This window comes from Botryllus schlosseri, chromosome 13 (assembly GCF_051294905.1).
Source record: "Botryllus schlosseri isolate E-star chromosome 13, Bs_hap1, whole genome shotgun sequence".
NCBI lineage: Eukaryota > Metazoa > Chordata > Ascidiacea > Stolidobranchia > Styelidae > Botryllus > Botryllus schlosseri.
This window is the reverse complement of record NC_137248.1, coordinates 6,660,318-6,685,474: the sequence shown is the minus strand read 5'-3', so window position 1 is coordinate 6,685,474 and position 25,157 is coordinate 6,660,318. Positions and strand designations below refer to the sequence as shown.

The window sequence follows — 25,157 nt, the reverse complement described above, 5'->3', positions numbered from 1 at the left end:
CTACAAGTTAATTTGATTGGCGTGTTGCATACTCCGTATCGCTAGTTCAGAAGCTATCCACACTCGAGTACAAATAGAAGTAGCGATTTACAAGACAAATCACAATTAATGCAAGTGGAAATATATAAAGGAGTCTGACACATATTTCATGTGCTATGAAGAGTGGATCTACAAACTATTTGCTGACATTGTTTTATGTGCTTCAGGCGAAACAAGGACTGAGAAGAAACCTGTTGTTGCAACCAAGTTTATTGCCAAAGACGAATACGCGCTCGCGCTCTTAACATTATGTGGTGCAACCGATGCATCATTTTACGTCTTGCAATGGTAGTTTCTACTTATGATTGCTTAGGTCTGTTTTTAATTGTCTTTACAGTTGTCCTTTGTCAAATTACTGAAACACGTTTCTTTCAAATTTCACATATGCACCTCAATTGGAATGTTTGTCATGTTAGAACTAGCTGCTGTTACCAAAATTCATGTGACACATTTATTTCATATATTTGTAATTTTGTGATCGAATTTTCACTTAATCTTTATATACTTTGTTAAATAATAATAGTTCATTATGTTGTACTTGTAATTTGCAATTTTCCAGTAATCCAACATGAACAGTTTGTGAGCTTATATGATGTTGGATTTCATGTAGTTGGAGCAGGTATCGAAGTGGAGGAGGTCATCATGGAAATCATGGAGTATGGCGTCCATAGGGAGTGGCGTCACGTCCACAGTACGTGAACTGGCGTCCATAGGGAGTGGCGTCGCGTCCACAGTACGTGGACTGGCGTCAATAGGGAGTGGCGTCGCGTCCACAGTACGTGAACTGGCGTCCACAGGGAGTGGCGTCACGTCCACAGTACGTGAACTGGCGTCCACAGGGAGTGGCGTCACGTCCACAGTACGTCAGGCGCGTCCATAGGGAACCACGTGACGTCCAGGCTAGGTCAGCCGCGTCCATGAGGGGTCGCTTCATGTCCACAACACGTCATTGCGGACGTACTCAGAGGGCAGACAGGACGTCTCTAGTTGTCGACAAACCCACTCCAGGGAGGTGACGGCCGTAAGTTACCGGACGTCCTGCCGGCAATTCCACCGGAAGTCAACTGGACATCGAGTGTTTGCTGGGGACTAGCGAGACGTTTTCGCGCGAATCCGGGAGATTTGAGACGACGAGAAGTTTGGTTCGCAAAGATGGTTTCGTACGCGATACGGATCTTCTTTCTGTGCCACTGGCGTGCTGGGAGGCTATCGCCGAGTCTGTGGACTTTATGCTTGATTTGATACTGTATTAAATTATCCAGGTTCATCTTTGGAGACATCGGGAATCTTGCTATTTTCGTTGAGTAGGGCTGGGCACTATTATCGAGTATTGATTGTAGCCTAATGATTTGAGTCGTGTAATCTGAGACTATTTCTCAACTTCTGAAATTACACGCCTCTTTCCGCTAAGAATTGTGGTTTCAAGGCTTTTTTTCAACATGGAAGCCTTGAACCTGAATTGGTGGTATTGCAGCATCGAAAAAATGTAGTACAAAAGTGAAATTGCCTTGATTAACCCACAGTGTTGTCACAAAGTGCATTGGAATACGCATGGTCGAAATATTACCAAATTGTCATTATGTGGTGTAGAACTGGCGTTATTTTCTTCACGGTCGCGCGAAATGTACATGTACAATCGTAGAGAGAGAGAGAGAGAGATATGATATTCTTTTTCGCCTGCACCATCGAGATGCTTTGGCGACGGCCTTTGCGATACGGCCGCATGAGGTCATCTAGTCTGCGCCCCCGTTTTTTCTCCTCCATGCTATCCGTGATTGCTGAGCGCCTAACAGGATAGCTGCGGATACCAATTTTCGAGTCTTTGGTATGACCCGGCCGGGGATCGAACCCACGACCTACCGCTCGAGAAGCCGGACGCATAACCATTACACTATCTCGCTCGGTAGTGCTCAAAAATGACTTCATTCTTTCAAGTTTGTTTTTCAAATTTCACTCGCTTATCAATAAAATTGTCAGGTTGCCTAAAAAAACGCTTGACACCAAATTTGGGCAATTCCGACCAGGAAACGCCGTGCAATCTTTAATTTAAATTTCGACCATTTTTGAATTTATAGTATTTACGGTGAAAAATTTCGACACTTCGATATGACCAAATATCGTGTTCCTGGCATGCCTGCAGGGAAAGTGATGCCTTTTACACTTGTTTGCATCGTGATAAAGGTCTGTGATCGAGTTTGGATGCTGAAATTGCTAATATATGAAAAATGAATATGGCACTGATAAGCTGGAACTACATTGAAAGAGCACCGTGAAAACCATAGTGATATACATCGCATATGAATACTTTCAGCACTGAAAATGAATTGTCAAGCAGGTAAAATACAGTAAAATATATTTCCCAGAGTAGAGGCGATTTCTTTTGTCGCATCAGTGTGAATTTCACGAAATCAGGTCAGCTGAACTTGTGGATAACAGAACTCCGCACTCCGCAATAAAGCGCATTGTCGTATTACTTGGCTAAGTGAAGACAATTGTATGGAAAGACAATGATCAATAATCTGGAGATTATATTTTCATCCGATCAAGACACGCACAATGCGATAAGACACCATGCGATGCAATGAACATATAGGAGGATGTCGAACGACGCGCAGTTGCGGTCTCCTAAACTGATGACATCCACTTCGGCCTAGTGCCCAATGTCACAGTTCATTTTCAATGTTGATCTTTATGCCGTGGCTCGTTCTAGCTCTTCCCATTCCTTGCGAGTGCATTCTTTCATCGGGTCATTTTTCACCACCAAATCTCGATGATAATGTGAAGTGCTTCAGAATATTTATTGATATGAGGAAGATATGTCAACATTATTATCAACCAACTGGTAACATGACATACCTCAAACATCCAATTGTTGGTTGGCGCGAGTTCACTACGGTACAGGGTACATATAAATGGCCTATGATATTGCAGATCCGCTAAAATTCGAAAATAATGCCTCAGCATTCGTAATTCGCCTTGTGAAGGTATACCAGGAGTCGTGAAAAGCAAATATCATAACGCATTGCGAAGAAAACAGCCAAAACGTCAGCAAATCTACATTGGCACATCAAAATATACTTTCGTGTATCGATATTAACCTGGGAAATATATTTTGCTGTATTTCATTTGCTAATATATATCACCGTCGTTTTAACGAGACTACTTCAATTTCGTTGACTCATTTCCAGCTAATCAGTGTCAAATTAATTTTTCATTAATTAGCAATTTCATTATCTCAACTCTATCACAGTCCAGTATAAAGATGTAAACCAGTGAAAAAGGCATCATTTTCCCTCCAGGCATGCCTGGAACAAGATATTTGGTCATATCGAAGTGTCGAAATTTTTCACCGTAAATACTATAAATTCCAAAATGGGCAAAAGTTCAATTGAAGCTTGCACGGCCTTAACTGGTCGGAATTTGGTGTGTAGCGTTTTTTTAGGCAACCTGACAATTTTATCACCAAGCGAGTGAAATTTGGAAAAAAAGAGTTATTTTTGAACAACCCTAATGCCCAGCACACTCCGCCATTTTTATGATATGCGGCGTCCTATCATCATCATTGTTGTGGTATCATATTCGGTTACTCAAAAACTTAAACAATGCTCCGTAAACTCATTGAAACGAAAGAGATAACACCCCCTATTACTTGATGTGCCCTCTGTTGGGTCAAGAAGGTGTTGTAATGAGAGTTTATCATTATATATATGATATTCGACATGGAGATATTTAACTTACCAAGGAGCTATTGAGACAATTCTGATATTAGATTGACAAAAACTCTCCATTGCAATGTGGGGTGGAATTGAGAAGATACTTGAGCATGTAACCAGCTATAGTACTAATGCCGGGAAAGTTTGGTATTTGTTGGTGTTTGTCTTCCGTCTGATTGTAGTCGTAACCGTGGGACAATCGGTATACAGCGACGAGCAGTCCGCGTTTCGTTGCAGTACAAAAGTAATCGGCTGCGACAATGTATGCTACGATAAATTCTCCAAGATATCCCATATTCGTTATTGGGCTTTTCAGCTGCTGGCGATATCTGCGCCTGCTGTCGTGTTCCACTTTTATAGCCTCAACGTTCGCGGACGTGTAGAGAAATTCAAGGCGGCCGAAGGATATGATACTCAATCAGATTATGATGCTGACAATAGCGTGTATTCTAACACCGAAGACGAAATGAAAAGAGCAAAAGCTGTGAGAATGAAGATGAAGATGTTGAGGCGAAGAAAAAGCTTGAGCGGTGTCAAGGAAAAGAAGATTTACCAAAATAACAATCTGGTGAACGTGACAGTAACACGAGAGATCAGAATTGCATATCTTGTCAATGTATTCATCAGATTTGCTCTGGAAGGGATGTCACTATACCTCGCGTATAATCTGTATCACGTGACTGACTATACTGTCGAAGATTCATTCAACCCATTGAGTATTGTTTTGATCAAAGTTCCGCAAGTCTATCTGTGTGAAGGCGAGAACGTCGAGTGGGCGTGTGGGCAGCATTTGAACTTGGGAAAGTATCCGGGATTCGTTCCTTGCTGGGTCTCGAGGCCATGGGAGAAAACTATATTTTTGTGTTACATGAACATTTTGAGCGCCATATGTTTCATTTTATCCGTTATCGAGTTTGCGCAGTTGCTATATCAACATATACGGAACAGGCATCGAAAAATAGCTGACAGAGCTGCAGCAAGGAGGAAAATATCCACCCGCAGCGAAGTACCGACCTTTCAGTCCGTTGATTCGACTCGCGGCAATAAATTCCAAATACCATCCGGTCGTGAAGATATACGAAGGTATGCCGAAAAATCCACATTTCGACCTGGGAAGTCACAACCGCAAGAATTACCTAATGTTGGTAATCAACCATTAGGGGTTATGGTTCCATTGAGGCGGCTCTCCAATCGTCACGGTGCAGGAAGAGATGTAAAGCCAAAACGGCGGAAGTCGAAAATCAGAAAGAAATCAACAGTAGGGATTACACTCCAGGGCAGAGTTGGATCAATTGTAATTTGTAATTGAGCTGAATGTAATAATTACATTTTATCATGTAATTGTAATTGTAATTGTAATTGAAGCATTTCTATTTTGTGTAATTGTAATTGTAATTGTAATTGTAATTGTAATTTGATCGAAATTTTGCTCAATTACAATCTCAATTCCATTTTCATGGAAACCTGACAATCACGACATAAAATAATCATTTAATCAATCGTTTATTCGTCGCACTAGTGAAAATCCGGTACGAACCAGGATGACGACGAGGGGCCTTAAGGCCTTAGTAAACAGTCACCACATGTAATAATTAGCCTATTTACATCGGTGTTCTACGCGTGCCGCGTTATAACTAAATAATTCAGTCACGCTAAACTGTTTCCCAAACTTCAGTAGCAACAGAAAACTTTGTGAATTGCAATATAGGCTATACTAGTGGTTCTCAAACTGGGGGCGTGCCCCCTTGGGCGGCGTGAAAGCATCTGAATGGGGCGATACGCTACAGTGACTGAAATCTTTTCCGCGCTTGACCCGATTCACCTCCGTTTTATGGTTCTTGCTCGGTGTGCATAGTTTGAATTTCGTATTGGAGAATTCTCTCATCAACAGTCATAACCTTCCATACCATCAAACCATATGTAAGGATTGCTAACTTTCTGGTTTCATTGTGTGCTATGACCATAAGGGGATAGGAAATATTCACTGGCATAAAGGGGTGGAGGGGTGTCTGAAAAAATTAGAGAACCAGTGGGCTAAGCTAAATCTTAATACTTCAAGAATGGATGAACAGCAAAAAAACTCTTCTGAAACCTGTGCTGAACCATTTCCTATAGCACGGTCAAAGTTTTTTTTTTAATCTCTGACCAGTACCGAGGCTTGTTGCAACAATAGCAAAAAAAAATCAAGTTTCTAACCAAGGCTTCATCAAACTTGATCGCCCGCTTGTAGAGATGTAATCCCAATCTTACCTCCAATCTTGGCCAAACATACTGGGACCAGAAACTTTTCGCATCCCTAATGTTCATCAAATGTTATCTAACAGTTTCCGAGCAAGTGAAAATGTAAATGCGAACCAAAATATTGCAATTCTTAGTTATCAGGAGGTTCTTTCCTTTTGCATTTACTTTAATTTTACGCACCTTATCGGTATCATCCTTATCGCTGACGCCTCACCAATTACATTTCATTATCCTGACTCAGCTCTGGGTAGCCCAATCGTTTGATTACATTTCATTGGCTGTCCTGTAGCCTATTCGCTGTTAGTCGCTCAAACCTTTTTCTGAGCTTGTAGTTTTCAGTACTCATGATTAGGAATAGTTCAAATACGTTCGATTTTTTATTATTGAAGGGTATTCTTCATATCAGGAATGAAACATGAATAGCTTGAGATTGTTAATAATTACGTCGCTACGGTTGTAAAAGAACACCTCTTTACTGAATCAATTACCTGTTTAAAAGTAATTGTAATTGTAATTGTAATTATAATTGTAATTAATTACATGTTTAACAGTAATTGTAATTGTAATTGTAATTTGATATTTTTAGCATTGAGCATTTGTAATTGTAAAGTAATTAAAGCATGCAAGGAAGTAATTTTAATTGTAATTGTAATTGAATTAAAATATTGTAGTTGATCCAACTCTGCTCCAGGGACACAGTGGCGATGAGTTTTCTCAAGGCTCGCTATATCATTCCAGCGAATACGAGCGATCCAGCGACGAGGAGGAAGATGTATCTCTCAATTCTGTGTCGATTCGATCCTAGTAATACCGAGATCACTTTCTAATCTTTCTCGTGGATTTCCAAGTTGTTTCAATATACATATATACAAATTTGAATATGAGTATAGGCTTGTAGTGATGGAACTATACGGGATTGGGTTAAAATTATAATTCATTTTTCATCGGTTGTAAATATGGAACATGGGACGATATTCTCCCTAAATGGGTAATGGCAGCAACAAGGTGACCAGAAATGCCCAATCTTCGTCTGTGAGAACTATATAAGTTAGATTAAAATCCAGATCAGCTTAAAAGGGCCTAGTTCAGGGGTGGGCAAACTTTTGAGCTCGCGGACCGCATTCGACATTTAAATCCATTCGCGGGACGCATTATATAAAATTGGGATACTAATCCCATATTCTATATTATCATTGGATATATATTGCAGGGCTGGCCAACCTTTTTGCTATTCACGGCCACATTTCGACCTATACTCGCGTAGCCTATACGGCCTCATTACTGGGCATTTCGTCGTAATGAACTAGCTGGACGCCAAATACCCATGTTAAAGTGTCTGTGGCCATTCTGATGAAGTCCGGACTAATTTATTTAAGCATGGGCTTAATGTACGCCCCCGAATCGCGAGTGGCACTGCATGGTGACGGAATAGGGTTGCTGATAGTCGCGCAAATCGCGAACAATTTTTCAGGTTCACTAATGAATTTCGTCATTAATATGGGTAGTTTTACATATTACTATGAAATATTTATCCTTTCTCAACCCATGTGATCAGATTCAACGGTAAAGTTGGTGGAGGTTGATGGTTTAGGGCAAGTTATGAATGATGGATTAATGGTGCATCTTCGCTGGGCAAATTGTTATTAGTCACTATATTGCATGCTGTTGTTTCTTGACCTTCCATCAGGATTGTCGGTATAGTGAGGAGCACACGACTAAAGAAAATAGGTTTTTCGTAAGACGCACACTGTTTTAAATTGGCATTTCTTCACAGGGCGCATCATGTTATTCTGCAAGTGGCATTTGTTCATGATGCTCAAATTTTAGGGACAGGGCTACGCGGCGAAGGTCCTTTTAGTCCATGTGGATATAATGAACATTTGGAGTGGACGTATGCGTATCGAAACTATCGCCTACATGCGACAGTCACCGAGTCGCGGAGTCGCATGTTAGCTAAAACTTCATATGTATTGATCTCTCCTCGCGCAGCAATGACTAGCGTCTAAATGCGTGCTTTAACAAATTTTGTGAATTTCGTTTTTTGGGGCAACCAGTATAAAATTGTAAAATTAAGATATGTGGCGACAAGTTCGGGAAGCGCGAAGAAGTTAAATAAATCTCCCCAAAAAACTCTATTGTGACATACCTACGAAAGAATTTTGGGCCCCCTTCGAGTTAGCCCCAATCGGGGTTTTCGGGTGAGGTTGTTAAGGCTCTATCTATGAAGCCTGACGTAACAATCTAACGCTAAGATTAAGAATTCTGTTTGTCTAGAAGCCGGGTTGTCGTTTTTCAACCAGGAAGAAACTATATGCAAGCAGCTGGCAAGCCTACTAAAGTGGGTCGTATTATTGTTAACGAGAGTTAAAAATAGATGTAGGCTATTCCGATAAGATTTTATGGCGGCTAACCGCATATTATCTTATAGTCACCATGCCTTAATTGATGCCAAGATCCATCATAACGTAATGTTACAAAATGCACGATTGCTAGTACGGATAAAAATTTCGGTTAGGACGTCATTGGTGCAGACTTGTGCGTACAAACTACCCATTCAGTTAGTTGACGGTCAACTAACTAACGGTTTTTTAGTACTTTTAGTTCTAGGTAGTTGCGAGTTTCAAAAATTGAGTAGGCCTAGTTCTAGTTGCGCTTTTTGAAAACCCCAGTATATAGTTTGTACAAGTCTGCGTTAGTGGTGGCATGGGATCATTGCAAATAGTTTTCCCTACACATATTTTAATCCTGGTTATGCAATACAGCCCAATGCTTAGCCTATGTATTGGCTACAAATGCTATAAATACCAGCCAGCCTTCAGGATTGCCAGACCACGCAAAACCTGCTATATCGACCTCGCCTACCGACACACTCCGCACTCAATTTGTCGCTTTCTTATGCTATCCTTTCTTAAATCCAGTGTGCTGGGCAGTGTGCATGCCTCATATTAACATGCTTCATAGGCCTAGGTGGGTGTATGATTATAACAGACAGACAGCTGCAAGTCGTTTCGGCACCCGCCTATTTTTCATTATATCGCTATCTTGTGGTGTTTTGATTAGATGAAAATTTTAATAAAATGTTGATGATATTTTCTGACACGGATTGAATAATATTCTCTTTCAGAAAATATTTGAAGATCTTCTTGGAGATACAGAACTTCAATATACAATTGAATAGTATATTCATATTGAAATGAACCCGAATATTTTCGGCTGACACTCGTCAGGGGTTTTCGTCAGCAACTAGTAGAGAATTGGAAAGAACATTGTATATCAACAATCGTATCACAAAAGAAAAGTAGATCTGCTTGGCGAGTGACAAGATAACGTGTTTTGTGTGCACTGTGCAGTGTGGATTGTGCATGTGATGTGCATGCATGGATTGGTTAGTAGGGAGACTCGCCACTTGCGAGGAATAGGCCTGTTCGGCATCATGTTTAAATCACGTCAATCAATTACAAATTCTCATCCCAGTCGATATATTACCCAGACATTTGGAACGGCCCAATCTCACTCTGTTTAGAGTCGAATTAGGTTAGGGTTGCCATACGTCCGGAATTTCCCGGACATGTCCGGAATTTCACTGTTCAAACTAGCGTCCGGGAGGAATTTCTAAAATATGCCAAATGTCCGTAATTTTGAAGATTGACGTAGGCTCATAATTTCTTTGTAAATCAAAAAATAAAAACAATATTTTTTGGGAATATTTATGTTGATGCATGATATTTTTCTTCGCGATGCGCGCGATTTACCATCACATTACATCATTTTAATATGGAGACTACCACCCCCGCAAAAACTGCAATGAAATATAAATAAAAACAACCTTCATTTACTGGAATAAGCCTAATTGTAATCGCAATTATAGGAGAACGGGATATTCCTAGAGATCGATAAAATTAAATGCTTTATTCAAAGATAGTGCTGGTTCCAAACGGGGAGGGGGGCGTTTGCCTTTATTCTTGAGTTTGCGAATATGTTGAACGTAATCATGCGGCTTCCAACATAGCCCGTGAGTATACGTCTAGGCAAGGTGCTGACTTCTTGTGGTAATCAGCTGGTCAAATTTTGATCTGGGCCACGGAACATTTTCAAATTGGAGAAGGAGTCGCGACCATAAAAGGTTGGAAACCACTGGATGTGGGGTTTTTATAAAGCTCCGTGGTGCGCACCGGCACAAGGCTGATAAAAAATATTATCGGTAGGACATGAACATGACTTAAGATGTGCAATTGCGTTCCCTGTATTTTCGACCTCATCATCCTCCACCACCTCTACCGGTAACTCTGATCATATGTGCGGAGAGTAGTATCTATATATTAATATATGGAACAACCAATATTATTGACAGAATTCATTCAAATAATTTAACGACCAGATGCATATAGAAACCAGATTCATATTGGAAGCAACACCCCCCCCCCCCATAGTTTGCATCGATAACCCTGTAGTCTGGGCTCAAAATAATTGTTTATTTGGGCGGGAAGGGGCTGAAAACATGTGCTTTCGGTCCCGGTTACACCAAAGAATGTAGAAGGACAAGAAGTGCGAGGTCATTGTTGCGTCACGCCATTGTTACGCAGCGGCATCCATTTTGGTCTCAAAAGACCACAAAAACAGCCTGAACCTATGCGTGCGGCTGTAGTTTTCGGTCATATTGGCAGTGATATTTATGGGATTACGCTCGCAACTGGGATATTGGACATAGAAACCAAGGTGAATTTAGGTATTTAGGTTGTCTGCTGGTCGTTTTTATTTCAGATCACCCCGGACTACCACAGCAAAATTCCTTTCTGGGCTGCACCGAACTGTAGGCCTACATATGGCGATATATTTAGAATCTCAACCTAAAGACTTCTTGTGAGAATTGTATGCTGTTGAAGCAGGAAATGGAGCTAGTAAGATTCAATATTGCCGATAGGAACTTTCCGCATAGATACTGTAACAGCATAGACCACCCACTACGATATAAAGTCGCCCATCTTACAATTTGCAGCTACAAGGCCGGTGTCAGGAGAAAGATGAAGAAATTGCGCGTTATTATTATTATTAAAAGTTTAGAGTCACCCTTATCACCTGTTTAGGTCTTGTGTGCCACGGAATACAGTGCAAACAAATTCAGGGAGAAAGACGAAGAAATTGCGCGGTTGAAATCAGTGGTAATGCGAAATCCTTGTGAAATTAATTGTAGCATTTTGACGATACAAATACACAATGAAAACCATACAAGATACCCAGATGTGATTAATAGCGGAATTGTAAATTTATGATCGTTTTGGTACTTGCATGTAAGCTCGGATGACTAGGAACAGATGGAGGAGGGTAGGAAGGTTTTATTCAACAAGGATCAGATTCAGGCTTTGAAAAGAGAACGGCAGGCCTCTGGATGCAAATGGGCCGGTGATACAATTATGTCAGCACTGAAAATCAAGTTTTCATTTGGAAAGCATGGGTAGTTTTTGAGCTCCAACAGTGTTTCTATATCAAATGTAAACATTCGATAGTGTAGATATCTGAGTAAATCCTCTGATACCACGAACACTTTTTTTAATATATTCTCGGCTTGAGGCTCGTTCCAGTCTCTTAGTAATGATTAATTGGAGTATATACTAATCACTCATAGTCGGACTTTATGAATAAAGTGTGAAATTACCCAAAAAATAAATTTTAATAGAACCGGCGAGCGCGTCTGTAGGCAAACCGAAGGCAGATCGCTGCAGCTTTTGAGACCAAAATGGCGGACGCCATACGTAACAATTAAATGACGACACAATGACCTCGCACTTCTTGTCCTTCTACATTCTTTGGGTTACACGACACACAGCAACATACTCTTGAACCGGATCGTGACCACCTATAGATAACTAACCTACGTAGGTTAGTTATCTATAGACCACCTCTGGTATATACGAGCAAAGCTTTGCTAGTGTGACGTCATAACTCATTTTGAAATCCACTAGTGGGCGCTAAAGAGTGTCCGGAATTTAGGTTGCTGAAATATGGTAACCCTAAATTAGGTTCAACGAACGAATGAATCTGATAAATCGCAATTAAATGCCAATATTAGAGATGCGGTGAAAGGAATCGGTTAGTAATCGGCGAGCCTCATCAAAGGAGAGTGTGGTAAATGTCAACACTGAACAAATGTGGAAATAGCGCCCTCCAGTAGATAACAAAACAGTGGGAAATTTGATTGTATTTACTGAGGCAACTGATCCTTGTGCTCAGGCCGTTCGTGTTCCCGTCGTATATTTTGCAGTCAAAATATGCCAATATTATTGAAAATATCGTGACATATTCTTCCCCTGTGAGGGAAAACGCCGAGTCGACGAATAAGACCGAGCGGTTGACAGCGTCGAAGCGTTCCCCCAGTGTGCAGTCCTTGCCTGCTGTGAAAGACAACGGCGATTGGCTAGCTCGCCGAAGCAGCGTACGGAAACTAACGGCTCGCTGGACTCTGCCAGCTTATCTAGCGCGGAAAATGTATCTGTCGTCGGCGTCGATAAGGGCAGGAAGACTAATTTTATAAAGGAGGACATTTTTCCAGAGAAAAAATAAGAAGGCGGCCAAGTAGCGAGACGTTTTCGCGCGAATCCGAGAGATTTGAGACGACGAGAAGTTTGGTTCGTAAAGATGGTTTCGTACGCGATACGGATCTTCTTTCTGTGCCACTGGCGTGCTGGGAGGCTATCGCCGAGTCTGTGGACTTTATGCTTGATTTGATACTGTATTAAATTATCCAGGTTCATCTTTGGAGACATCGGGAATCTTGCTATTTTCGTTGAGTAGGGTTGGGCACTATTATCGAGTAGTGATTGTAGCCTAATGATTTGAGTCGTGTAATCTGAGACTATTTTTCAACTTCTGAAATTACACGCCTCTTTCCGCTAAGAATTGTGGTTTCAAGGCTTTTTTTCAACATGGAAGCCTTGAACCTGAATTGGTGGTATTGCAGCATCGAAAAAATGTAGTACAAAAGTGAAATTGCCTTAATTATTAACCCACAGTGTTGTCACAAAGTGCATTGGAATACGCATGGTCGAAATATTACCAAATTGTCATTATGAGGTGTAGAACTGGCGTTATTTTCTTCGCGGTCGCGCGAAATGTACATGTACAATCGTAGAGAGAGAGAGAGAGAGATATGATATTCTTTTTCGCCTGCACCATCGAGATGCGATACGGCCGCATGAGGTCATCTAGTCTGCGCCCCCGTTTTTTTCTCCTCCATGCTATCCGTGATTGCTGAGCGCCTAACAGGATAGCTGCGGATACCAATTTTCGAGTCTTTGGTATGACCCGGCCGGGGATCGAACCCACGACCTACCGCTCGAGAAGCTGGACGCATAACACTATCTCGCTCGGTAGTGCTCAAAAATGACTTCATTCTTTCAAGTTTGTTTTTCAAATTTCACTCGCTTAACAATAAAATTGTCAGGTTGCCTAAAAAAACGCTTGACACCAAATTTGGGTCAATTCCGACCAGGAAACGCCGTGCAATCTTTAATTGAAATTTCTACAATTTTTGAATTTATAGTATTTACGGTGAAAAATTTCGACACTTCGACATGACCAAATATCGTGTTCCTGGCATGCCTGCAGGGAAAGTGATGCCTTTTACACTTGTTTGCATCGTGATAAAGGTCTGTGATCGAGTTTGGATGCTGAAATTGCTAATATATGAAAAATGAATATGGCACTGATAAGCTGGAACTACATTGAAAGAGCCCCATGAAAACCATAGTGATATACATCGCATATGAATAATACTTTCAGCACTGAAAATGAATTGTCAAGCAGGTAAAATACAGTAAAATATATTTCCCAGAGTAGAGGCGATATCTTTTGTCGCATCAGTGTGAATTTCACGAAATCAGGTCAGCTGAACTTGTGGATAACAGCACTCCGCACTCCGCACTAAAGCGCATTGTCGTATTACTAGGCTAAGTGAAGACAATTGTATGGAAAGACAATGATCAATAATCTGGAGATTATATTTTCATCCGATCAAGACACACACAATGCGATAAGACACCATGCGATGCAATGAACATATAGGAGGATGTCGAACGACGCGCAGTTGCGGTCTCCTAAACTGATGACATCCACTTCGGCCTAGTGCCCAATGTCACAGTTCATTTTCAATGTTGATCTTTATGCCGTGGCTCGTTCTAGCTCTTCCCATTCCTTGCGAGTGCATTCTTTCATCGGGTCATTTTTCACCACCAAATCTCGATGATAATGTGAAGTGCTTCAGAATATTTATTGATATGAGGAAGATATGTCAACATTATTATCAACCAACTGGTAACATGACATACCTCAAACATCCAATTGTTGGTTGGCGCGAGTTCACTACGGTACAGGGTACATATAAATGGCCTATGATATTGCAGATCCGCTAAAATTCGAAAATAATGCCTCAGCATTCGTAATTCGCCTTGTGAAGGTATACCAGGAGTCGTGAAAAGCAAATATCATAACGCATTGCGAAGAAAACAGCCAAAACGTCAGCAAATCTACATTGGCACATCAAAATATACTTTCGTGTATCGATATTAACCTGGGAAATATATTTTGCTGTATTTCATTTGCTAATATATATCACCGTCGTTTTAACGAGACTACTTCAATTTCGTTGACTCATTTCCAGCTAATCAGTGTCAAATTAATTTTTCATTAATTAGCAATTTCATTATCTCAACTCTATCACAGTCCAGTATAAAGATGTAAACCAGTGAAAAAGGCATCATTTTCCCTCCAGGCATGCCTGGAACAAGATATTTGGTCATATCGAAGTGTCGAAATTTTTCACCGTAAATACTATAAATTCCAAAATGGGCAAAAGTTCAATTGAAGCTTGCACGGCCTTAACTGGTCGGAATTTGGTGTGTAGCGTTTTTTTAGGCAACCTGACAATTTTATCACCAAGCGAGTGAAATTTGGAAAAAAAGAGTTATTTTTGAACAACCCTAATGCCCAGCACACTCCGCCATTTTTATGATATGCGGCGTCCTATCATCATCATTGTTGTGGTATCATATTCGGTTACTCAAAAACTTAAACAATGCTCCGTAAACTCATTGAAACGAAAGAGATAACACCCCCTATTACTTGATGTGCCCTCTGTTGGGTCAAGAAGGTGTTGTAATGAGAGTTTATCATTATATATATGATATTCGACATGGAGATATTTAACTTACCAAGGAGCTATTGAGACAATTCTGATATTAGATTGACAAAAACTCTCCATTGCAATGTGGGGTGGAATTGAGAAGATACTTGAGCATGTAACCAGCTATAGTACTAATGCCGGGAAAGTTTGGTATTTGTTGGTGTTTGTCTTCCGTCTGATTGTAGTCGTAACCGTGGGACAATCGGTATACAGCGACGAGCAGTCCGCGTTTCGTTGCAGTACAAAAGTAATCGGCTGCGACAATGTATGCTACGATAAATTCTCCAAGATATCCCATATTCGTTATTGGGCTTTTCAGCTGCTGGCGATATCTGCGCCTGCTGTCGTGTTCCACTTTTATAGCCTCAACGTTCGCGGACGTGTAGAGAAATTCAAGGCGGCCGAAGGATATGATACTCAATCAGATTATGATGCTGACAATAGCGTGTATTCTAACACCGAAGACGAAATGAAAAGAGCAAAAGCTGTGAGAATGAAGATGAAGATGTTGAGGCGAAGAAAAAGCTTGAGCGGTGTCAAGGAAAAGAAGATTTACCAAAATAACAATCTGGTGAACGTGACAGTAACACGAGAGATCAGAATTGCATATCTTGTCAATGTATTCATCAGATTTGCTCTGGAAGGGATGTCACTATACCTCGCGTATAATCTGTATCACGTGACTGACTATACTGTCGAAGATTCATTCAACCCATTGAGTATTGTTTTGATCAAAGTTCCGCAAGTCTATCTGTGTGAAGGCGAGAACGTCGAGTGGGCGTGTGGGCAGCATTTGAACTTGGGAAAGTATCCGGGATTCGTTCCTTGCTGGGTCTCGAGGCCATGGGAGAAAACTATATTTTTGTGTTACATGAACATTTTGAGCGCCATATGTTTCATTTTATCCGTTATCGAGTTTGCGCAGTTGCTATATCAACATATACGGAACAGGCATCGAAAAATAGCTGACAGAGCTGCAGCAAGGAGGAAAATATCCACCCGCAGCGAAGTACCGACCTTTCAGTCCGTTGATTCGACTCGCGGCAATAAATTCCAAATACCATCCGGTCGTGAAGATATACGAAGGTATGCCGAAAAATCCACATTTCGACCTGGGAAGTCACAACCGCAAGAATTACCTAATGTTGGTAATCAACCATTAGGGGTTATGGTTCCATTGAGGCGGCTCTCCAATCGTCACGGTGCAGGAAGAGATGTAAAGCCAAAACGGCGGAAGTCGAAAATCAGAAAGAAATCAACAGTAGGGATTACACTCCAGGGCAGAGTTGGATCAATTGTAATTTGTAATTGAGCTGAATGTAATAATTACATTTTATCATGTAATTGTAATTGTAATTGTAATTGAAGCATTTCTATTTTGTGTAATTGTAATTGTAATTGTAATTGTAATTGTAATTTGATCGAAATTTTGCTCAATTACAATCTCAATTCCATTTTCATGGAAACCTGACAATCACGACATAAAATAATCATTTAATCAATCGTTTATTCGTCGCACTAGTGAAAATCCGGTACGAACCAGGATGACGACGAGGGGCCTTAAGGCCTTAGTAAACATAGTCACCACATGTAATAATTAGCCTATTTACATCGGTGTTCTACGCGTGCCGCGTTATAACTAAATAATTCAGTCACGCTAAACTGTTTCCCAAACTTCAGTAGCAACAGAAAACTTTGTGAATTGCAATATAGGCTATACTAGTGGTTCTCAAACTGGGGGCGTGCCCCCTTGGGCGGCGTGAAAGCATCTGAATGGGGCGATACGCTACAGTGACTGAAATCTTTTCCGCGCTTGACCCGATTCACCTCCGTTTTATGGTTCTTGCTCGGTGTGCATAGTTTGAATTTCGTATTGGAGAATTCTCTCATCAACAGTCATAACCTTCCATACCATCAAACCATATGTAAGGATTGCTAACTTTCTGGTTTCATTGTGTGCTATGACCATAAGGGGATAGGAAATATTCACTGGCATAAAGGGGTGGAGGGGTGTCTGAAAAAATTAGAGAACCAGTGGGCTAAGCTAAATCTTAATACTTCAAGAATGGATGAACAGCAAAAAAACTCTTCTGAAACCTGTGCTGAACCATTTCCTATAGCACGGTCAAAGTTTTTTTTTTAATCTCTGACCAGTACCGAGGCTTGTTGCAACAATAGCAAAAAAAAATCAAGTTTCTAACCAAGGCTTCATCAAACTTGATCGCCCGCTTGTAGAGATGTAATCCCAATCTTACCTCCAATCTTGGCCAAACATACTGGGACCAGAAACTTTTCGCATCCCTAATGTTCATCAAATGTTATCTAACAGTTTCCGAGCAAGTGAAAATGTAAATGCGAACCAAAATATTGCAATTCTTAGTTATCAGGAGGTTCTTTCCTTTTGCATTTACTTTAATTTTACGCACCTTATCGGTATCATCCTTATCGCTGACGCCTCACCAATTACATTTCATTATCCTGACTCAGCTCTGGGTAGCCCAATCGTTTGATTACATTTCATTGGCTGTCCTGTAGCCTATTCGCTGTTAGTCGCTCAAACCTTTTTCTGAGCTTGTAGTTTTCAGTACTCATGATTAGGAATAGTTCAAATACGTTCGATTTTTTATTATTGAAGGGTATTCTTCATATCAGGAATGAAACATGAATAGCTTGAGATTGTTAATAATTACGTCGCTACGGTTGTAAAAGAACACCTCTTTACTGAATCAATTACCTGTTTAAAAGTAATTGTAATTGTAATTGTAATTATAATTGTAATTAATTACATGTTTAACAGTAATTGTAATTGTAATTGTAATTTGATATTTTTAGCATTGAGCATTTGTAATTGTAAAGTAATTAAAGCATGCAAGGAAGTAATTTTAATTGTAATTGTAATTGAATTAAAATATTGTAGTTGATCCAACTCTGCTCCAGGGACACAGTGGCGATGAGTTTTCTCAAGGCTCGCTATATCATTCCAGCGAATACGAGCGATCCAGCGACGAGGAGGAAGATGTATCTCTCAATTCTGTGTCGATTCGATCCTAGTAATACCGAGATCACTTTCTAATCTTTCTCGTGGATTTCCAAGTTGTTTCAATATACATATATATAGGCTTACCATACGTCCTCTTTTAAGAGGATTTGTCCTCTTTTTTGACTTTTTTGAAAGTGTCCTCGGAGGACGCCCTTTTGTCCTCTTTTTTGAGATTTTGTCCTCTTTTTTGAAAATTTAGGTCAGATTCAGAGGAAATTGCGAGTGATATGCCGCAAATTAGCGCAGAAGTGAAGCTCCGGCGGGTATTTCGGAGGGAAAAGTGGTGATTTCAGCTCTGAGCGAAAAGAAGACCTTTTTTTTTTTTTTTTTTTTTTTTTTTTTTAGTCAACCTATCATGAAGCGGGTGAAATTTACCTGTTTTTGAGAATTCTTCTCCAGTTATGCTTGACTGAAATTTCTGAAAAAGTGTCCTCTTTTTTCATTTCCGAAATATGGTAAGCCTACATATATACAAATTTGAATATGAGTATAGGCTTGTAGTGATGGAACTATACGGGATTGGGTTAAAATTATAATTCATTTTTCATCGGTTGTAAATATGGAACATGGGACGATATTCTCCCTAAATGGGTAATGGCAGCAACAAGGTGACCAGAAATGCCCAATCTTCGTCTGTGAGAACTATATAAGTTAGATTAAAATCCAGATCAGCTTAAAAGGGCCTAGTTCAGGGGTGGGCAAACTTTTGAGCTCGCGGACCGCATTCGACATTTAAATCCATTCGCGGGACGCATTATATAAAATTGGGATACTAATCCCATATTCTATATTATCATTGGATATATATTGCAGGGCTGGCCAACCTTTTTGCTATTCACGGCCACATTTCGACCTATACTCGCGTAGCCTATACGGCCTCATTACTGGGCATTTCGTCGTAATGAACTAGCTGGACGCCAAATACCCATGTTAAAGTGTCTGTGGCCATTCTGATGAAGTCCGGACTAATTTATTTAAGCATGGGCTTAATGTACGCCCCCGAATCGCGAGTGGCACTGCATGGTGACGGAATAGGGTTGCTGATAGTCGCGCAAATCGCGAACAATTTTTCAGGTTCACTAATGAATTTCGTCATTAATATGGGTAGTTTTACATATTACTATGAAATATTTATCCTTTCTCAACCCATGTGATCAGATTCAACGGTAAAGTTGGTGGAGGTTGATGGTTTAGGGCAAGTTATGAATGATGGATTAATGGTGCATCTTCGCTGGGCAAATTGTTATTAGTCACTATATTGCATGCTGTTGTTTCTTGACCTTCCATCAGGATTGTCGGTATAGTGAGGAGCACACGACTAAAGAAAATAGGTTTTTCGTAAGACGCACACTGTTTTAAATTGGCATTTCTTCACAGGGCGCATCATGTTATTCTGCAAGTGGCATTTGTTCATGATGCTCAAATTTTAGGGACAGGGCTACGCGGCGAAGGTCCTTTTAGTCCATGTGGATATAATGAACATTTGGAGTGGACGTATGCGTATCGAAACTATCGCCTACATGCGACAGTCACCGAGTCGCGGAGTCGCATGTTAGCTAAAACTTCATATGTATTGATCTCTCCTCGCGCAGCAATGACTAGCGTCTAAATGCGTGCTTTAACAAATTTTGTGAATTTCGTTTTTTGGGGCAACCAGTATAAAATTGTAAAATTAAGATATGTGGCGACAAGTTCGGGAAGCGCGAAGAAGTTAAATAAATCTCCCCAAAAAACTCTATTGTGACATACCTACGAAAGAATTTTGGGCCCCCTTCGAGTTAGCCCCAATCGGGGTTTTCGGGTGAGGTTGTTAAGGCTCTATCTATGAAGCCTGACGTAACAATCTAACGCTAAGATTAAGAATTCTGTTTGTCTAGAAGCCGGGTTGTCGTTTTTCAACCAGGAAGAAACTATATGCAAGCAGCTGGCAAGCCTACTAAAGTGGGTCGTATTATTGTTAACGAGAGTTAAAAATAGATGTAGGCTATTCCGATAAGATTTTATGGCGGCTAACCGCATATTATCTTATAGTCACCATGCCTTAATTGATGCCAAGATCCATCATAACGTAATGTTACAAAATGCACGATTGCTAGTACGGATAAAAATTTCGGTTAGGACGTCATTGGTGCAGACTTGTGCGTACAAACTACCCATTCAGTTAGTTGACGGTCAACTAACTAACGGTTTTTTAGTACTTTTAGTTCTAGGTAGTTGCGAGTTTCAAAAATTGAGTAGGCCTAGTTCTAGTTGCGCTTTTTGAAAACCCCAGTATATAGTTTGTACAAGTCTGCGTTAGTGGTGGCATGGGATCATTGCAAATAGTTTTCCCTACACATATTTTAATCCTGGTTATGCAATACAGCCCAATGCTTAGCCTATGTATTGGCTACAAATGCTATAAATACCAGCCAGCCTTCAGGATTGCCAGACCACGCAAAACCTGCTATATCGACCTCGCCTACCGACACACTCCGCACTCAATTTGTCGCTTTCTTATGCTATCCTTTCTTAAATCCAGTGTGCTGGGCAGTGTGCATGCCTCATATTAACATGCTTCATAGGCCTAGGTGGGTGTATGATTATAACAGACAGACAGCTGCAAGTCGTTTCGGCACCCGCCTATTTTTCATTATATCGCTATCTTGTGGTGTTTTGATTAGATGAAAATTTTAATAAAATGTTGATGATATTTTCTGACACGGATTGAATAATATTCTCTTTCAGAAAATATTTGAAGATCTTCTTGGAGATACAGAACTTCAATATACAATTGAATAGTATATTCATATTGAAATGAACCCGAATATTTTCGGCTGACACTCGTCAGGGGTTTTCGTCAGCAACTAGTAGAGAATTGGAAAGAACATTGTATATCAACAATCGTATCACAAAAGAAAAGTAGATCTGCTTGGCGAGTGACAAGATAACGTGTTTTGTGTGCACTGTGCAGTGTGGATTGTGCATGTGATGTGCATGCATGGATTGATTAGTAGGGAGACTCGCCACTTGCGAGGAATAGGCCTGTTCGGCATCATGTTTAAATCACGTCAATCAATTACAAATTCTCATCCCAGTCGATATATTACCCAGACATTTGGAACGGCCCAATCTCACTCTGTTTAGAGTCGAATTAGGTTAGGGTTGCCATACGTCCGGAATTTCCCGGACATGTCCGGAATTTCACTGTTCAAACTAGCGTCCGGGAGGAATTTCTAAAATATGCCAAATGTCCGTAATTTTGAAGATTGACGTAGGCTCATAATTTCTTTGTAAATCAAAAAATAAAAACAATATTTTTTGGGAATATTTATGTTGATGCATGATATTTTTCTTCGCGATGCGCGCGATTTACCATCACATTACATCATTTTAATATGGAGACTACCACCCCCGCAAAAACTGCAATGAAATATAAATAAAAACAACCTTCATTTACTGGAATAAGCCTAATTGTAATCGCAATTATAGGAGAACGGGATATTCCTAGAGATCGATAAAATTAAATGCTTTATTCAAAGATAGTGCTGGTTCCAAACGGGGAGGGGGGCGTTTGCCTTTATTCTTGAGTTTGCGAATATGTTGAACGTAATCATGCGGCTTCCAACATAGCCCGTGAGTATACGTCTAGGCAAGGTGCTGACTTCTTGTGGTAATCAGCTGGTCAAATTTTGATCTGGGCCACGGAACATTTTCAAATTGGAGAAGGAGTCGCGACCATAAAAGGTTGGAAACCACTGGATGTGGGGTTTTTATAAAGCTCCGTGGTGCGCACCGGCACAAGGCTGATAAAAAATATTATCGGTAGGACATGAACATGACTTAAGATGTGCAATTGCGTTCCCTGTATTTTCGACCTCATCATCCTCCACCACCTCTACCGGTAACTCTGATCATATGTGCGGAGAGTAGTATCTATATATTAATATATGGAACAACCAATATTATTGACAGAATTCATTCAAATAATTTAACGACCAGATGCATATAGAAACCAGATTCATATTGGAAGCAACACCCCCCCCCCCCCCCATAGTTTGCATCGATAACCCTGTAGTCTGGGCTCAAAATAATTGTTTATTTGGGCGGGAAGGGGCTGAAAACATGTGCTTTCGGTCCCGGTTACACGACACACAGCAACATACTCTTGAACCGGATCGTGACCACCTATAGATAACTAACCTACGTAGGTTAGTTATCTATAGACCACCTCTGGTATATACGAGCAAAGCTTTGCTAGTGTGACGTCATAACTCATTTTGAAATCCACTAGTGGGCGCTAAAGAGTGTCCGGAATTTAGGTTGCTGAAATATGGTAACCCTAAATTAGGTTCAACGAACGAATGAATCTGATAAATCGCAATTAAATGCCAATATTAGAGATGCGGTGAAAGGAATCGGTTAGTAATCGGCGAGCCTCATCAAAGGAGAGTGTGGTAAATGTCAACACTGAACAAATGTGGAAATAGCGCCCTCCAGTAGATAACAAAACAGTGGGAAATTTGATTGTATTTACTGAGGCAACTGATCCTTGTGCTCAGGCCGTTCGTGTTCCCGTCGTATATTTTGCAGTCAAAATATGCCAATATTATTGAAAATATCGTGACATATTCTTCCCCTGTGAGGGAAAACGCCGAGTCGACGAATAAGACCGAGCGGTTGACAGCGTCGAAGCGTTCCCCCAGTGTGCAGTCCTTGCCTGCTGTGAAAGACAACGGCGATTGGCTAGCTCGCCGAAGCAGCGTACGGAAACTAACGGCTCGCTGGACTCTGCCAGCTTATCTAGCGCGGAAAATGTATCTGTCGTCGGCGTCGATAAGGGCAGGAAGACTAATTTTATAAAGGAGGACATTTTTCCAGAGAAAAAATAAGAAGGCGGCCAAGTAGCGAGACGTTTTCGCGCGAATCCGAGAGATTTGAGACGACGAGAAGTTTGGTTCGTAAAGATGGTTTCGTACGCGATACGGATCTTCTTTCTGTGCCACTGGCGTGCTGGGAGGCTATCGCCGAGTCTGTGGACTTTATGCTTGATTTGATACTGTATTAAATTATCCAGGTTCATCTTTGGAGACATCGGGAATCTTGCTATTTTCGTTGAGTAGGGTTGGGCACTATTATCGAGTAGTGATTGTAGCCTAATGATTTGAGTCGTGTAATCTGAGACTATTTTTCAACTTCTGAAATTACACGCCTCTTTCCGCTAAGAATTGTGGTTTCAAGGCTTTTTTTCAACATGGAAGCCTTGAACCTGAATTGGTGGTATTGCAGCATCGAAAAAATGTAGTACAAAAGTGAAATTGCCTTAATTATTAACCCACAGTGTTGTCACAAAGTGCATTGGAATACGCATGGTCGAAATATTACCAAATTGTCATTATGAGGTGTAGAACTGGCGTTATTTTCTTCGCGGTCGCGCGAAATGTACATGTACAATCGTAGAGAGAGAGAGAGAGAGATATGATATTCTTTTTCGCCTGCACCATCGAGATGCGATACGGCCGCATGAGGTCATCTAGTCTGCGCCCCCGTTTTTTTCTCCTCCATGCTATCCGTGATTGCTGAGCGCCTAACAGGATAGCTGCGGATACCAATTTTCGAGTCTTTGGTATGACCCGGCCGGGGATCGAACCCACGACCTACCGCTCGAGAAGCTGGACGCATAACACTATCTCGCTCGGTAGTGCTCAAAAATGACTTCATTCTTTCAAGTTTGTTTTTCAAATTTCACTCGCTTAACAATAAAATTGTCAGGTTGCCTAAAAAAACGCTTGACACCAAATTTGGGTCAATTCCGACCAGGAAACGCCGTGCAATCTTTAATTGAAATTTCTGCAATTTTTGAATTTATAGTATTTACGGTGAAAAATTTCGACACTTCGACATGACCAAATATCGTGTTCCTGGCATGCCTGCAGGGAAAGTGATGCCTTTTACACTTGTTTGCATCGTGATAAAGGTCTGTGATCGAGTTTGGATGCTGAAATTGCTAATATATGAAAAATGAATATGGCACTGATAAGCTGGAACTACATTGAAAGAGCCCCATGAAAACCATAGTGATATACATCGCATATGAATAATACTTTCAGCACTGAAAATGAATTGTCAAGCAGGTAAAATACAGTAAAATATATTTCCCAGAGTAGAGGCGATATCTTTTGTCGCATCAGTGTGAATTTCACGAAATCAGGTCAGCTGAACTTGTGGATAACAGCACTCCGCACTCCGCACTAAAGCGCATTGTCGTATTACTAGGCTAAGTGAAGACAATTGTATGGAAAGACAATGATCAATAATCTGGAGATTATATTTTCATCCGATCAAGACACACACAATGCGATAAGACACCATGCGATGCAATGAACATATAGGAGGATGTCGAACGACGCGCAGTTGCGGTCTCCTAAACTGATGACATCCACTTCGGCCTAGTGCCCAATGTCACAGTTCATTTTCAATGTTGATCTTTATGCCGTGGCTCGTTCTAGCTCTTCCCATTCCTTGCGAGTGCATTCTTTCATCGGGTCATTTTTCACCACCAAATCTCGATGATAATGTGAAGTGCTTCAGAATATTTATTGATATGAGGAAGATATGTCAACATTATTATCAACCAACTGGTAACATGACATACCTCAAACATCCAATTGTTGGTTGGCGCGAGTTCACTACGGTACAGGGTACATATAAATGGCCTATGATATTGCAGATCCGCTAAAATTCGAAAATAATGCCTCAGCATTCGTAATTCGCCTTGTGAAGGTATACCAGGAGTCGTGAAAAGCAAATATCATAACGCATTGCGAAGAAAACAGCCAAAACGTCAGCAAATCTACATTGGCACATCAAAATATACTTTCGTGTGTCGATATTAACCTGGGAAATATATTTTGCTGTATTTCATTTGCTAATATATATCACCGTCGTTTTAACGAGACTACTTCAATTT

General features: G+C 40.7%; 2 protein-coding genes across 2 annotated transcripts; both read left to right on the top strand.

Moving 5' to 3' along the window:
* Window positions 1–3,680: 3,680 nt before the first annotated feature.
* Window positions 3,681–5,061, top strand: LOC145454173 (gap junction beta-2 protein-like). Its single transcript, XM_080332191.1, has one exon. It carries the CDS (start codon window positions 3,832–3,834, stop codon window positions 5,059–5,061), a length of 1,230 nt encoding a protein of 409 aa, XP_080188317.1. The 5' UTR covers window positions 3,681–3,831.
* Window positions 5,062–15,099: 10,038 nt separating this feature from the next.
* On the top strand, window positions 15,100–16,480 carry LOC145454172 (gap junction beta-2 protein-like). Its single transcript, XM_080332190.1, has one exon. The coding sequence runs from the start codon at window positions 15,251–15,253 to the stop codon at window positions 16,478–16,480; it is 1,230 nt and encodes a 409-aa protein (XP_080188316.1). The 5' UTR covers window positions 15,100–15,250.
* Window positions 16,481–25,157: the final 8,677 nt, after the last annotated feature.